This window comes from Crotalus tigris, unplaced genomic scaffold (assembly GCF_016545835.1).
Source record: "Crotalus tigris isolate CLP2741 ecotype Arizona unplaced genomic scaffold, ASM1654583v1 scf7180000017771.5222438, whole genome shotgun sequence".
In the NCBI taxonomy this organism is placed as follows: Eukaryota; Metazoa; Chordata; class Lepidosauria; order Squamata; family Viperidae; genus Crotalus; species Crotalus tigris.
Genome location: NW_024096622.1, coordinates 1,822,129 through 1,839,284, shown reverse-complemented (window position 1 = coordinate 1,839,284; position 17,156 = coordinate 1,822,129). Strand labels below are relative to the sequence as shown.

Genomic DNA, 17,156 nt, shown 5'->3' with positions numbered 1-17,156 from the left:
AATGAGTGAAGGGGCTAATAAAACAAAAAAAGCCCAATGCCTCCAGATGTTATAGAAAGACAACTCCATTATCTTGATAACTGCCACTGGGATGTCCTCACAGACTGAAATGTCATCATTCAGAAACAAAAAGAAAAAATTCCATACCTCTTGAAAATTAGTACTTTTGCATACATATACCACTTTGGCTGATTCCCCCAGCACCAGACATTGGATTAAACTGAGATGTGAATAGTTTTAGCATATTGTTAAGGCTGTTGTACATCATATTAAATCATAATATAGCTTATTCTGTTGGCCAAAGAACATTACCTGGTATAGTAATTGTGTTTCATTGCTTTGGGATCAGAGTTAAGCTTTGTGTAGGAATTCAGCCATAAATCAATAACAGAAATAAATCCCATTAAAGGGCTTTTACTCTGAGCAAATATGGGTATAGGATTGAAACCCAATCACAGAAACCTATCAACATGTTTATGCAGAAGCAAATGTGGTAGAACATGGTATAAGACCACAATCTTTGTTGCCTTCTGTTGCCATCAATCCCAACTAATAAGAGAGGTGCCAGAATTTGTCTTAATAACACTGAAATTACATTTAATATGGGAACTGCTTCCATGTTTCAGCAACTATGCAGGCTGGGAATGATTGTTTCAGAAATCATTTCCTTTCTTTAAATTTGTTATCAGAAACACCATAAGGTGAGCTGTGATCAGTAGAAAGTTCAATGAGAGGAATCCATCAATAAAATCACTATATTGTGATTTGGTTCTATAAATGGCATGAGTCATTTGGGCTGTCTAAGTAGCACAGCTGGGATTTCAAAAGAACATTATGATCCAAGACAAATTTAGATAAATTGCAGTACTGCAATATAATTCTTGCAAGAATGATAGGAAAAGGGTTTTGGTTTAAAAGAAAAAGGTTGGAATTCCAGATTTCGTCCTCTGGGCTTTAATTGTTCTTAGTCTACAGATCCCAGGGTTCCTGGGATCCCTGATTTCAGTTTTTGCTCTATAGCATGGGTGCAAAATCTCTAAGCCAGGAGGTTGCCTTCTGCCAATACCTTTAGAAGCCCCTGCACACCTCCCCAGAGGGGGTCAGGCTACAGTGTGTGTGTGTGTGTGTGTGTGTGTGTGTGTGTGTGTGTGTGTGTAAATCTTGGAGTCTGAAAAAATTTCCAGTGGAGAGATCTTATTTCCAGTGACTTGCAAAAACCATTCATAAATCATCTTTCATAATATTCAGTCTGGTTCCTACATCTGTTAGAACTATTGGTAAAAGTGGAAATAAAATCAGCATAGCAATTATATATAGATTGTGAGTATATCATAGGTAACTATATCAGTGTGTACCTTCCCTTTTATTATAAAAATATCCTTTTTTGTACATATATCCATCCCTTCATTTTATCCCATTTTAACATGGAAGGCTGAGCTTTATTACAAAGATTAACTCAGTTTCCTGAGGCTTGAACACAGCTAAATATTATCTTCATCAGTGCAAAAATGTCTATGTAACCACCTAGCAATTACTACTGCCAAAGAAAGAATTAAAACTACCTTTACTTTCTGGCACTTTTTATTTCTATTTACCCTGATGTTTACTGTTATTGTTGTCCCAGCATTAGTTTTTTTATAGTTAGATGAGAGCTCAATCTGTAATAAATCTATTAATTTTTAAGATGTAACAAAACTTAACATTCTTCTCAAATTCAGTTGCCTATCATTAAATTGGATGCTGTTAATGAAATAGTGGAGGATGAATTAAAAAGTAAATAATCAATTTTGTCGTATAATACTCCCCAGATCCAATTGCTTCCTAAATACACAATTTCATTGTTTGTAATGCTGTTTCTTTCCTTTTCAGTTAAATGTGCAGAAGGAGCAAAATGCTTGGGAGAGGAAGGAACTTTATGCTAATGTGCTTTATTACCAACTAAATTTCAAATAATTGGGATTGGAATTGCATTTCTATCTTAATTTTAAGTTTCAGACTGACTTTCCTGAAGAACCCAGCAATGGAGAGCATAAATTACTTATGGAGGGAAACTGCCTTTTTTTTTTGGCTATGACTATTTTGAAAATAACTTTTCTCCTACTCAAAGCATTTTTAAGTAATAAACATGAACATGCCTGAATCTTTAACCAAATAATATAATTATGTAGATGTTCTTTCCAAAGTATATCAAAGTAGGTGGAGCCCAACCCTATGCATTTAGAAATAAATTTCATGGAGATACCTTGGATACCAGACTGTTCCCTCCAAAAGCAGACTGTTAAAATGAACATGCAAGGGACACAGCTATAGAGGTATTAAGTTGCTTGGAAATCATAGCTACATGTTCACCTCCATTAAATTAATCTGCGTTTTCCTCTATGTGTTGGTATTCTACCTTTAGGGCAGATTGAAGGATTCACCTCCAAATTTTATTTCGTGGATTGTTTTTAAGTGCCGTCTGCTTATTTTCAAGCCATTCATTTTAACTAAAGAAATTAAATGCAGAGCCCAATATGAGATCCCTTGCCTTTTAATAAATAGGGAAATTTAAAATCCCTCAAAGGGTTGCTTTCCTATACTACAACTTTGGATTTCTTACTTCAGAAAAAAGTTTGGAACAAACTTTGCCTGCCCTTTCTTCAAAGTACTTGTTACATACCATCCTATGGGAGACACAGAATTTGGGAGATTTAGGGAGAAGAGGAATGGATGCTAGGGTGGAATCAGCAACTCAGCTGCCAGACCATTAAGGCAACCAGACTACTTTTGCCATGAACAAAAATACCCGTTAAATGTAGGAAACTCTTTATTTACAATCTACTTTTCTCCATCTTCATCCAAGTCTGTTGGTTCTCCAAACCTCGTTTTTCAAGCAACCATTTGCCACGGGCAGGGCTACTACTTGCCGCAAACGGGCGAGGGAGCCAGAGGAGGCTCCAGGGCTGCAAAGCTCGACTTTTTCCTTGGCCTTTGCTAAGCTCCTCGAATTCCGTCCCGGCCTACCTGAGTGGATCCGTTCAGGGTGCGCTGTCTGGAGCCTGCAGGGTCATCTCTGGGCTGCCCCATATCTTTTGGGGGGCCCGCACCCTCATACAGAGACGGCCCTGATTCTAGAGGCAGCCCGGCTCCACCCGCCGTCCAAAGTCAATTCCCCGGAACCCATTCTGGAGCGCTCTGCCCACACTAGGAGTTAGTATATTCCGCATCCAGAGGCCTCTGTCAGGCTGACCCCTCGGAGCTTGGCTGAAGGGAGGTCATCACGGAGAGTCCCGGAGGCAAAACGAAGACTCGGGGCACCGCAAAGGCTCTCGGCCTTGCTCCAGGCCTGGGAGAGGGGGAGGCGGCGGTGGCGGCTCGGAGTGAGCAGCGGTCTCCAAACCGGCGGGTGGGTGCAGCTCCGAGATGTGCCGCTGCACGGCCTGATCAGGGGCAGCTCCCGGCTCAGTCCGTTCCGCGTCGCTGCCGAGCTCCAGATCCAGGGATTCTGCCTCACTGCTGTCACTGTCGCCTTCCGAGCGGCTCGGGCTGCGCTCAAGCTCACCTTCGCCTGCTGGCCCGGGCCCCAGACCCGCTCCGGCTGCAGCCACCTTCTCCGCCGGCTCCTTCTCTTTGTCTTTCTGCGCCTGCGCCTCTTTGGAGTGTCGCCACTTCATGCGCCGGTTCTGGAACCACACTTTCACCTGCAGGCAAATTTATTGATGTATTTATTCTTTGTTCAATTTATTTACCGCCTATTTCGCCGCGAGGCTACTCTAGGCGGCTTACAATAATCAAAAGGAAGAAAAATGAAAGCCGTGTAAACAGAAGTAAAACAATAGAACGCTAAAGTATGATAAAGGAACACAAGAATAAATACATCAACATGATAACAAAAGGATGTATGGGTGGAGAGCACAAACAAAGGGATGGGGGGGGGACAAATTCAGAAGAGAGGAGGGGCTCAAAATTAGCTAGGACTAGACTGGCACTTGCTCCATTTTGTAATAGCTCCTCTTCCTGGTCTTTGATAATTTAAAAATAAAGTAGACTGGAATGTTCTAGTCCTCGTGGATACAGAAATAATACAGTAATTTGGAAGGATCATGTCTTTGTGAGGTTAATTCTCATTTTTAAAATGAAAATTTAGGGCCGTTTTCTCATTAGTCATCCAACCATTGTTGGGCCCACGTAAGAGTGTTTTGAGCACAGGCCTTACATCACTTCAAGGATGGAGGGTGCTGTTTGGGAGTGGGAGGAGGAGGAGACCGCTGTTGATGTTTTTGGTAGGGAGAGAAGCAATTCACAATTGTCTGGGTATTTTGGGAGTCTAACCTTAGGGTTCAGTAAGTTTGACTAGTGGTTAAGGCACCAGGCTAGAACAAAGAGAGCTGGGTGATCTTGAGACAGTCCCTCTCTCTGTCTAGGAAAGAGACAATGGCAAATCACTTCCCACAGTCTTGCCAAAAAACCCTAAAAAAGATGTGTCCAGATAGCTACCAGAAGTCAAGACTAGCTGAAAGCACCACAACAACAATGGCTCCAAGTGTTTATGCTATCTGAGCAGAGTGTCACCCATTCCTCTGCCCCTTTACTTCCAGACAAAATCTGGAGGATGGGCTCGCTTTGCTGGGTCCTCTTAAAACACTAGCCACACAATTGTTCACAGAAGGAGGTGGGTTCCAAAATTTGTCTCAGGATTTAAAGGTGGGTACATGCTCCCCTTTTTCATGCAAGATAATAAAGGGGATTGGGTAAAGCTGAATTTGAAGTGCTAACTTATTACTTTGGCTTCCTTCCACTGGCATTATCAAGGTCAGTGATATTAATGGACAAAAAAGGCAGAAGAGAGGAAAAGGAAAATGCCTTGGATTTTCTTTTAAAAATCACGTATGGGGGGGGGAGTGAAATTGCTGAACTCCCAGGTTTTCTCTTGCCATCATAAATACTTCGCAAATTCTTAATCCTGCTGTTTCTAAAAATGAGCCCAGCCTCTTCATGCAGAAATATTCACAGGCAAAGTCACTGGTTTAGATTTTCACTTCCAAACAAAATTGACTTGCTAAAAGCTTAGAAGAATCAGGTCTTCCCCTGCTCTCTGGCTGCTTCTCTACCATATTTAGTACTGTACAGCAAAATTACATAAATTCTTTAATTTGTACAACTCTGCATTTAATTTGTCCCTCTACATTATAGACTTAAAATTACAAAGTCCCCTTTCATTTCTTAGTTCTTTCATTCCATTTTTTTCTTGTTAAGATCTGGGTGGTCTATAGGTGATTGAGGCTGGAATGTTAATCAAATAGTCCAGCCTTTTTAATGCTGGAAACTTGCAAGGAAGGTGCCTCAGCCTGATTTTACTCCAGCGGCTGGAGTTCCTTTCACTTTCAACAGGAGGATCAAGTATATGTATGCTGGAGGGGTGGGGATATATTATGCCAATAACAACTTATCCCATTTATATCTACGTTTTTAAAAAATGTAGGTTTTTTTAAAAAAAACTTATTAAAAGATATTTAAATATTTAAAATAACATTGATATTGGTTATGAATCTGCCTTTATAATTGTCCAGTCGCTTCGATCATTACATTTTTTATTTGTTTGTTAATACAAAAAGTTGTCATTGATAATGATTCTAAGAGAGGCCATCTTGATGGTACATGGGCATATGTAGCTTGGTAACTAATATTAACACTGATTCCAAAACAAATGGAGAGATCAGGTTAAAGTTGTCAACTTGGTTTTCAAAGAAATAGGTTAAGGCAATATCTATTTACCATGGAGAAATGGTAAATAGATATTCTCAGAAACCATTTGTAGTATTGCACAATTAAACAATTCAAATGAGCTCAGGAAAATAAAAAGGGTAAGCCTGCTTTCCCAGACATAGTTTTTTTTTACAAATAGATACAATATGTTTGTGTGTCCAAAGAAAAGATACTAAAATAAGTAAAAACTATAGAACATTTTCTATAATTATATGTTATTTCATTAAATATTATTCTAGTGTCAAGAACGTTTTCCACACCTCTCTCACTTTTTCTTTATAGGAACCTCCAATATCCACAGCCATTTCTACATGTTCACAGGTTTCCCATATCTGTGATAGGATAGAATCTGGATGATAAATCAAGGCTTGTCTAATAAGACTTATCACCTTCTATTTGCTGAACAAGGAACTTCCTTTGAATCCAGAAGGCTGCCAGGAGAATAGTATTGGTATTTTCCTACAGTTTTCGCATTAGTTATTTATTAGTTATTAGTTATTTCGCATTAGAGAAAGTGCCTGGAACTTTTCTTTCCTGTCTCAAAAGACAGACTTCCCAGCTTATAAAATTTAGCCCACACTCACTCAGAAAGGACATTTGTGAATGAATGTGAAGAAAACAAGGAAACCTTCTTACCCACTGTGATGGAAAATCAAACTTAGTATGCTGGAGGGGGGGGGAGAAACATTTCTCCCACCATCTCAATAGGAGAGAATATATGAAGCTCAAGATTGAACTGTGGACTCAGTTCCATAGGATTAGGCTGGAGTCAATGGCAGTTGTCCCTATTTTTGGTTTCCTCTTGACCAGTTGTCCTTTCTTGCTGGCATTTCCCGCTAGCAGCCAAAATAAACACTTTGGCTGTAATGACAGATCAATCTTGGTCCAAATTTATGGTCCCACTAGACATGTTATTGTCTTACTCAGGAGGAAGCCATGTAGAAACAAATTGCTTATGTTGCACCCAGAGGTTGGGGAGGAGGGGCGATTGAGTTCTTCTTTTATGTCATGCAGGCGCTTCTCCCAGGCATAAAACACTGTCCACTTAAACCACCTGCTACAAACAAGATCTACCCAGTTTAACAGCTCATTTAATTGATCTATATTTTTGGTTCCTCAATACACTGAACCATAAAGTAGTTAAGTTATGCAACATTCCATCATGTACACATTTTCAGACACACAGAATCTAATCAAGGTTAAAATTAGGTTTAACATGTTGGCTAATAGTTGCTTGATTTGTAACTGGTGTGGTTAAGCTGTTGCGCAAACATACACTCTGTTCAGGAAGAGCGTGCAGATGGGTTTGATGACAAATTTGGAAGGCAGCATTTTACCTTCTCTGAATATGGACAAATACGAAGAAGGATATTAATAGGTATATAAGAACTCCATTTTATATCCAGTTTCCTGAATTCAAGCATTGCTAACTGAATTCACCCACGAATCTTAACCAAATCAGGCAAAATCTTAGGGGCTGCAGTTGCATAACACCATTAACCTGCTACATTTGATTAAATTTGTTTGTCTGTTTTTATGTTTATGACTTGTGTTGTACAAATGTGGCCTGATGCCTGCTTCATGTGTTCTGTCCACCTAATTGAAATAATGCTATGGCAGTGAGGTTCTTGTGTGTGGAAATTATTTGGAATAAGCTGAGGAATAATGAAAATACTATCAGTAAGATATTACTGTAGAACTACTGTGTGGGATAAGTTCCTCCTCTGGAACCATTTGTTTGCCCAGTAGGTAAGAAATCAGGATACCAAAGACACTTATGGTGTGGGTGTTGCACATGAAAGGTGAAATGGGTGAGTCTACTTGCTACCTATTAAATATAGGGGTATGTGGGCTTTATTTTTTTGCTAAGGGGACAGATTCCCTTTGTTTTAAATAAATAGCATCTAAACATCAACAAAAAACAGTCTGTGGAAGAATGGGATTTATAATACCTAGCTGTCCCAGCAGAATCACAGCTAAATGCTCAATGGGGATACAGATAAATTAATCAAAAGGAGTTTTTAATTTAAAAAAAAAATGCTTACTTGAGCATCTGTGAGCCCTAACATGGCGGCCAATTGTTTTCTGTCCGGTTTGGTGACATATTTCTGGATTTCAAAGCGTTTCTCCAATCCTTTTCTTTGGAGATTAGAAAAAACCGCCCGGGACCACGAGCGTTTCCGTTTGTAGGTCTGAGGCAGCGTGTCTTTCGTAAGCACCGCATACGGACCTGGAGGGTTGAACAAAAGAAGAGGAAGAGACAGGCGTTTAAGGGGCTGATCATGAGCGGATAACAGTCGAATCCCCACCGCCCCCGCTTGCAGGGAAAGCGCGTCCAAGGGGGGCTAACTTCCCAAGAAACTCCAGTAGAAGCCAGCTAAGAATAGCTCCGTTCCTATAGTCAAGGATCACCAATCTTGTCTTTCAGTGGTTGCAAAAAAAAAAAAAAAACCTGTGCTACCGCTGCTGCGCCTGAAATAACGCGGCAGCCCGCCCTTATAATTCCTTCTTTCTTTGGATCGTCTTATGCTGCTGGGTCGCTAGTCTATTTAACATCCCTCTAAGGGTTCCCGGGTCTGATTCTCCTTGAAAGTCAGCGCCCTTACCCTCGGCTTTCCACATGTTGCTAGAGTTCTTAGCCACGTTAAAAACCGGAGCCTTCCATATTAATAGCCCCGAGAGGGTGTCAATTAAGTCAGGGACAAAGAAACAGAGTCCTTCGTTAGCTCCTTTTTTCACATCTGTGATTAAGGTTGAGTGTCAAAGGGGCCATCCATAACCAGGATCCGTTTGCGTGGAAGTAAGCTCTGCTGAAACAAATAACGAAGCTTAGGATCCGGTGCTGAGGAATCCTAATTGCAAGTGCTAAACCTTCCATAGGCTTACTTCAATGATTCTTAGTTCGAGAGAAAAAGTGAGTAAGAAAGCAACCCTTGAAAAAAATTAATCTACTTTCCTTACTTGGGTGCCTTCCAAAGGACTAAATTCTGGCCAGGAAAAGTGCCACATTGTCTAGGGATGATGGGAAAATTGGAAGGTAACCAGATTCACTCTCACTTTGAGAGTGGCAGAGAGGGATTGATCCGTGCCCAGGATGAGTTTTTATACCTGGAAAAGTGTCTTGAAACTGGTGCTGAACGGAATTCCTTGGGGTTGTGTTTAAGTGTCCCAGGACCCCAGAAGTCTCGTTAATGGGTTCTAGAGACGTGAAGAACTGGCCGGACGGAGGCTGTAAGGTGGGGATATGAACCCCGCTTGGGCGGCTGGTGGTTAATAAAGAGGTCAGATCTGTGGGCATAGGAACAAGGAGAGCTCTGTTACAAGATGAGCAGAATGGTGCAGGTCCCAACCCCCAAGCCCACTGGTGGCAAGCCCTGGTGGCCTGTAGGGAACTGGGGGGCACTCCCAAGGCCACCTTCAAAAGTTTGGAGGCAGACCTGAAACTGAAACTCCTCTGTGCACAAATGCCACTGTGAGGCTCATAGCATGTGCTCCTCATCCAAGATCAAAACCAAATTCAAAAACCAAGTCCAATTCCATTCAAGGCAGGCTGAAATCACCCCTATGTTGATAGGGTAGGCCCAAACCAGGAAAGAACTTCTCCAGCAACCTGTCAGGTGCCTCTTATGGCCTTAGATGCCACATGTCAGAGGGATGGGGATGGTCATAACTTATAAGAGCATTTTCTCCCTAGTTACATTTCCTAGTTAATGTAGCCAGCCATTTGTACTGCAGTGCTGTTGATCTGTTTTTGGTAACCCTTCCCACTCCAAGGATAGTAGAGGGAAGTGGAAAAACAAAGGAAGATTGAAGAGCTCAAATCCTGCATTATTTCAGAGAGGGCAGCCAAAGTAAGATATTTCTACAAAAAGCCCAAGCTGCTTTTCTTAGTTTTTACAAATGTGAAGTAGCCACACTGAAAGTAAAATGCCAATTCACATTTATGACAGGCCTCTAGACCATTCTCCCTTGATTCAGCACATTCTTCAATTGAACCCGTCTAAATTTGCTTTAAAAAGGGAGCAACAGATTGATTTATCTGATAGGTAAAAATGATCCCCATGCTCAGCAATGGGTTGGGCCAATAGGCTTCAGTCAAAGAGATCAGCTTTCACCATTTGGGAGCTTAGGCCATCCACCCAAAAATTCAAACTCAGTTTCTTTTGCAGCTTTGATGTGACCTTATAATGAAATCACAGCTATCCTATCTGTCTGCCTGTCTGCCTATTTCCTGGAAAATAAAGCTTTTTTGGGCAATTTGCATTTCTCATAATCCATGAGGATATTTAACATTAAGTGCAATCAGATATCATTTTCCTTTGGGTGATAAATTTGGCCAAATAATTATCTGGGATAATGCAGATAATGGGGTGACTTTGCTCATGGAGAAGGTTGGTTGCTCCCATCTCCAACACCCAGATTAATACATTCACTGATGTGCAGTGTAAAGCTACAAATGCTTACTCAGAAATAAACCCCATTTATCTCAAAGAGGACTTATTCCCAATTTTGGGGGTCAGAAAACAGATCTATTTGATCCAACAATTCAGATACCCTGTGACCCTAAGAAGAAAAGCCACTCAACTAGTTTACAACTGCAGTGTCCAAATCAATGAGACTTACTTCCAAGTAAATACTTTCTGGAAGGAGACTCTGGCCTGAATTTCTTCCAAAGATTTCTGAATCTTTAAACAATCCAATTGCTCAACTGTTTGTTCCATTGAGCAACAACAGAAACACCACAGCCACAGCTGCAGCAGAGCTGTGTTGGGTTCCTTCCCCCAATTCTGGAAAAGGCTGATTTTACAAGTTACACTTGATTAGAGTCAGAGATTTGCTTTTTCAATCTTTCCAACCCAATCTAAATGTTTGGGCATTAATAACTGAAAGAAAATTAGCAAAACGGGTCCTTCTATAAACTCTTTTCCCCATTTCAACCCACCCTTCCTGTAGGTTTTAAGTGAGGATCCCCAACTTCATAGCAGGACCACACAGGGTTAATCTTCCAGTTGAACTGGGAAGATTACATATAATCCGCCTTCAAATAAAAAGACAGTAGGGACCATTCTAAAGGGCCGTGAAAGGACCCTGCAAGAACCAGAAGAGCCTATTATGCTCAAATTCATCACACACATACACACACATACACACACACACACATTCACACACACACATACACACACACACACACACACACACACACACACACACACACAAACGATCCACATACAGTTTAACAAAACAATTTCAGTTCTCCAGAAGGGAGGAGAAAGCAAAAAGCTAACCTCTCAGAGTGTTGCTCTCCTTCAGTTTCGGGTCAAACTCCGCAGACAAAATGCGATCAATCCCAAATTTCAAGTCTTTGCTAGAGGGGGCGGCTGCAGAGCCAGGGTGGGTCTGGCGGCTTTGCCCTCCGCCCGGGGTTCGTGCACCTCCGCTGGAGCCCCCTGTGGGAGAGCGCTGGTGCTGAGGATGAGAAGTGTGGTAGGGAGCCGAGAGAGGTGACAGCCGCGTGGCGAAGGCGACTGAAGTGTCCGGGGCCACCATGGGTGTCGGTCTGAGCGGGGAAGCGGCGCCGTGGTACTGTGCATGGGCATGGATTCCACCTAAATGGGAGGCCAGATTAGCCGAGGTTCCTCCGGACAGGCCCTCAACAGAGATTTCTCCTGAGGCAGCGTGTAAGATGTCCGCGATGCAGAAAGACGGTTTCTTGAGCCCCGAAGGATCCAAGGAGAAACAGCCGCCAGCGCCGGGGCCCGCCGGGGTACAATATGCCGCTGACCACAGACTGAAGTTGGAAGCATAAAAGGGTGCGAGTCCGGCAGTGTACATCCTGCCGATCCGGCGGCCACTCGCTCCTGTCTCGGCTCCTTCACTGGCCAGATGGACCCACAGACTCAGTAACTGCGTGCTCCGACTGACCCGCAGCCCGCCAGCAAAACAGTGAGCAGTTAATTGCCTCCTTTACCCTGGTCAGCCTGGAGAGCTCAACGCCAAAATGTCTCTTGGCCTGGCCGCATCGTGGGAGGCGAAACGAGGCCACGCAGAGCTCAAGCAACGCGCTGCGAAAATCAGGCGCGACAAACAAAATAATAACAACCCCCCAAAAATACCTCGCGCGCACTAACATCCAAACACACAAATACACACACACACACACCAGAAACTCCCCCTCTCTGAAAAAAGGAAGGGGGGGGAATGAAAAGTATCCACCCGCCCACGACCCTTCAGCAAAATCAGCTTCCCAGATTCTCTCTCTCTTTTTTTTTCTACCGCGGAGGAAAAGAAAAAAGAAAAATTCTTCTGGGGCTTGATTGGACAGGAAGCGGCCAATCCAGAGCGGCAGTGGGATGGCCAAGAAAGGAAGGAAGGAAGAAAGGGGAGCAGTAAGTCACGCCTCCGCCTTGCCTTCAAAGTTTGTGACGGTTCCAGACCCAGCAAAAATCGGCTCTTGGGGGCTCTCCGTTCCCTGAAATGTGTCGTCCTCGAAACTGCAGGGTTCTTGCTAAGTGTCCTCGCCGGTCCTCTCTGTCCAAGGAAGTGGTGTAGATATGCCCGATTCGGAGCGTGCAAGCTGCCTTTACTCTCCACGATCCGTCCCATTTGAGCTTAAGAACCAGAAGGAGGCAGCGCCAGAGGCAGCTTAGGCTTCTCTTCGGGGCCTTCTTCGGAAGCAGACCTCGCGGGCGATGCAAAGAGTGGGCATTGCCTTTCTAAATGAATTACCAAGTCCTTTATAACGGAGTAGAAGAGTTTTTTAAAAAAATGAGGCGGTGTCATTCCCCTCCATTCCTGAATATGGAGGGTCTGAGGTGTGAGAAAGATAAATCTTTCGTACGAAGCTCCTTTCCTTCTCTGATATAGGCAGGTAGGCTGGGACCGACTAGTGCTCGAAACTTCCGTGGATCGCTGAAGGATCAAGTTGCTATTTCGGTGGATAAAGTGCACCACAGTGAGCTCGCTGGATCTGTGGCGAGGCAGTTTCGAAAGGCAATTTCCGTAGGCCGGTGCAAACTACACATCCCGATTGTTCTATTTCGAAATACGTAAATGGATGGCAACAAGACCTGAGCATACAAAGATAGCACAAATAAGTCCCCTGGATCCGGGCTTCTTTTTCAAAAGTGAAAGATTTCTGGAATCTGATCACAGAAACAAGCGCAAGGGAATTGTGATAAAAATCAGCAAGAAAAACTAGATTCCCTTAGAAATAAATCCCATGAGGGCCAAGGTGCTTGAAATCATGTAATGAAGCTCAGAGCTATAACATTTATATGTTAGATGGTGATCAACTCTCGGTTTGAGCCCCTGGATCAGAAAAGTAATGTGCTGATCCTTTTGCCCATTTAAATAAAAGGAACTTGAAGGACAGCACCACAACTTCAAAGGAAACATGCTTTTCTTAATGCCAGTTCAATACTCCAGGAGTATAAGACTGCTTTCCTCCCATTAGTATTCTCTGCAACACAAAGTTTGCACAATTTTGTACAGTTAGTCTAAATTATTGTCTTTTAGTTTTAGATCTTTCTCACTGCAGAACCTATTTCTCCTTTAAAATATTTTGAGTCCAGATTCTCATCAAACAGGAATATTGCCTCATACAGAGACAGAATTGGTTGCAGAGATAGAAATACTAGGAAAACACTGTGTTTCTCTAAACTGGAGACAGCGTCAAATCTAAGTTAATAATAGAATCATTTTTATTACAAATTTACTTTAAAAATCAGTTTGAAATCTTACAGTCCAGGACTATATGTGTGGACGATGAAGACAGAAATATTCACAACTTTTGCCCTTTCCCACATTTATCATTTCTAAATTTTATTATTTATTTGTCATATAATGACAACATGATAGAAAACAAATAAACATATATACAGTCCACATAATTATACATAAAACTTTATGGGAGTATGGCAGTGGTCTCATAACTAGATATCCAAGTCATATTTCTAAATATGAACATGCTACTTCTGCTTGTTAATTTCAACAAGATTTGTGCAAATAAATGCCTTAAAGGCCAGGTGGAAATAAATAAATTATTCAAATAAAATATTTTATATTCAGCATATAGAATAACAAGCATAAAACAAGCCTTGCCCAGTCATCAGGCATCTTTGAAAAGTCCAGACATTCTATGTTTGCTATATTGAACTATACCTATATCAAACGTTCTATGACTTTCTTTAAGAACGTCAAAGAGATTTAACTGCCCTTCACAATTAGCAGTTAAATGACTGTGCTTTGTTTTGCAATCTTTATCAGCCCCTCTAATCCTAACAGATTTTACATAAAGAGAATTGCTTGAAAAGCAGAGAAGAAAACACATTGGTTACTGGAGTGGGTTTCTTCAGGGAATCCCCAAGGCAGAGTGAAACCAACCCTTTCAAAAATCCACAACAAATGTTCAGAACTGAAAAAAAAAAACATATCCTGCTCTTAAAATCATTCCCAGTTTGATAGTGGTGGGATTGCTATAAAATTCATCATAATTTTGTTTTGGATACTGTCATGTTTTATCAAATCAATCCTTAACCTTACAATTGCTTAAGGCTTGCAACTGCAGGGGCACAAATCTTCATGGAAATTCCCATTTAATTCCTCGAAGAATGTTCTGGAGGAAAGATATGTAGATCAGTCTTCCATGCGATTAAACGGAAAGGAAGCCATCAATTTTATTTCATTTTCCACTTTGCAACAGTTACTAAAAAAAAAAACCCTGCTTCATCCATCCTTGCGACATCATAAAAATCAACTTGTTATTTTCATACTGGCACACGTTATAAACTGGATAACTCTCTGAATGTGGTCCTACAAATATTGGGTGAAATTTCAGGTCCCAGAATAATTATTGTACAATACATATTCACTTTTTCTGGAAAGAAGAGTGGCAGGGATTTATCTTCTGCCATTGATTAAACAAAAATCTCCTTCCAGCTCACTTTAGCTCAGCTTCTGGTGACTTTGAACATCTCTGTTCAATAAATTTGTTGGCAGAGGGAAAGGATTGCCGTTGTGACTTCTGCCTTTTTTCCAAAGAATTAAACTGACAGTGGCAGAGGGAATATGCTAAAAAAAACTTGTTCTGGGAGAGAGAAAAAGCAAAAATCCATCTTCCCAAGTTTGGACATAAACATAATAAAGAAAATGATTTATCAACGTACTAGGAATCTGAAAGACAGCCCTTGCTGAATTAGCTAGCCTCGCCTTCAAAAAAGGCATAGATTTCAAGGAGTTTGAGCAAAGTTATTAAATCCCAGCTCTATTTACTACAAAAGTAGATAGCCACGAAGCCAGGGATATTTCCTTCTGGTCCAGATGGCAGAAAAATGTCCAGCTGAAGTTTCAGTTTTAAGAGCAAATTCAACATATGCGGCTTTTTCCACAATGATTTCAAAACAATTATTTCAAAGCAGACCCTACAAGCAACAGGTGGATTTTATTTATAATTACATCCAGAGAAGTATAACTATTGCCTATTTTTTTAAATTAAAAAACGGCTTTTTGAGGTGCCTGGGTGACAGGAGCCACCCACCAACTTTCTGAACAGGCCAGTAGTATATGTCCAACTGTGCACTGCCAGGCTTGCCCCAGCTTCTCCTTCACAGCTCTATTTCAGTGGAGAGGGGCTTTCCCAGAGGTGCCAAATAGGCAGCATCATTCTTTCTGAGAGGAGCAATGTTAGCAAGAGTATCTAAGAAAAGAGTGAATTTTGAGATGTCAAGTTTCAAATGGCAAGGCAAATGACTACAAAGAAAAGAAGGTCAAGTAGGTAGCTGCTTAATTACCTGCAGCAGTAATTAATCTGCTTGGTGTGGACTGATACTATTGTTTTGTCTGGAAGGAGTCCTGCCACCCAAACAGGCGAAATTAAATGCCCTCTGAAAAGATAGGATTGGAAATAAAGTTTTGCTTCTCCTTTTTTTCAAAATGGATTCCATATTCTAGCTTGCCAGACAAAACTATCCTCTTGTCTCCTCCCCACTAGCCAGAACAGATCCTTCACTCCTCGGCCACTGGTTTCCCCTTTGAATGGTTTTTAAGATCATTTTCTTGTCAGGGAAAGTGATTTGCAACTGCCCAGCTTGCATTATGAGGAGCAGGAGGGGGAGCCAGAGCATTTCTGGATAAGGAAGCATCAGAAAGAAAGAAATACAGGAAGGGGCAGGGGGAGAGTCTCCATCAGCCCAGCAAATACATTTTTAAGGATATCTAAAAATAACCTGTAGGAAGTCCTCTCCCAAATAAATTACAATAAAGAGTTAGACCTAAGGATGGGCCTCATGTCTTAAGGGACAGCAAGGGATTGTTACCCAGGAAATTCTTTGTGGGGTGAAACTAGATGCAGTTAAAAAAAAAAAAATCTCAGTGGACTCTTACAGCTCACAATTACTGCACTACTGCAATCCACTTCTTTTCTCCAGAATGCCAACATTCTCCCATTGAAAATTTTTTCTCCAACATTATATGATAGGAGACACTTTCCCTTTCTCATGTGGTGCATAATTAAACTTCTGGAATTCTCTATCACAAGCTTTGGAAGCATACATATCTCATTTTTCATTAATTTTCATAGCAAATTTATGAAAGTTGCTTCCATCTTCTGTCACTTCAGTTAAATAAAATTTTCATGTGCATCAAGAATGTTTCTCTGGTCCTCGGATGAAGATAAACAATAGAGATCAAGTTGGGATCGTTCAGAAGAATATCGACTGCCCACTGATAAAAGTAAAAAACTTGATTAGTTGGACCTCACGGCCAATCTAGGCAACTATATTCTGAAAGGATATTCCAACTGGGTTCAGTTGTGCTTGTTCCTAGACATCTGATAGCTTTGTTAGTAATATATCCCACTGAACCTATTAAAGCTTTCTTTTTAATATCTAAAACTGTTCAGCCTCTGCATCTGACTGAGAAGAGTGCTTATAATTTTTTAGAAGCAACACATATGCACATATGAAGGACACAGGGATTTCCTTTTCCCTGCTGGAAATCTTTCTGGTCCTCAGATTTTGTTCACTACCCAAGCAAATAGTACAATATGCATCACCTTGGAATTAAACACCTCTAAACTCTAGATGAGAAGTAGCAACACCAAAACTGGGGATTTTGTATGATTGCTCCCCCAAAACAAACTAACAGATGCCAAATGCAAAATTCTAGCTAAGCAGAACATATTCTAAGCATTAAGGAATATGTGCCATTGAGCATAGGTTGAATACAGAAATTTATTGTTGGTGTGAACATAAAAATCTTCTGCTTTTCTCCTGAGAATTCTCTTTCAGCAATCTGAATTTTCAAAAGCCAATTAGTTGTCCTATTGGAAGCCAAAATTCCTGCCAAGCATTGAGTTTTTAAATAAATCCCAATCACTTTTCTGCTATTTCTGTTTCAGACACACTTAAAACACA

The 17,156-nt window shown here is 41.3% G+C and overlaps 1 protein-coding gene across 1 annotated transcript; it reads right to left on the bottom strand.

Moving 5' to 3' along the window:
- Positions 1-2,793: 2,793 nt before the first annotated feature.
- On the bottom strand, positions 2,794-12,716 carry HLX (H2.0 like homeobox). Its single transcript, XM_039341641.1, has 4 exons — positions 11,031-12,716; positions 8,854-9,033; positions 7,791-7,975; positions 2,794-3,680 (listed from the first exon to the last, which is right to left on the bottom strand). Exons 1-4 carry the CDS (start codon positions 11,575-11,577, stop codon positions 3,258-3,260), a joined length of 1,335 nt encoding a protein of 444 aa, XP_039197575.1. The 5' UTR covers positions 11,578-12,716; the 3' UTR covers positions 2,794-3,257.
- Positions 12,717-17,156: the final 4,440 nt, after the last annotated feature.

Coding starts and splice junctions, on each gene's coding strand:
- HLX (XM_039341641.1), bottom strand. CDS start 11,577: ATGTACACTGCCGGACTCGCACCCTTTTATGCTTCCAACTTCAGTCTG. Junction 7,976..8,853: donor GTTTCAAGACACTTTTCCAG/GTATAAAAACTC, acceptor TCAACCCTCCAG/GTCCGTATGCGGTGCTTACG. Junction 3,681..7,790: donor TAGGGCTCACAGATGCTCAA/GTAAGCATTTTT, acceptor ATTTGCCTGCAG/GTGAAAGTGTGGTTCCAGAA.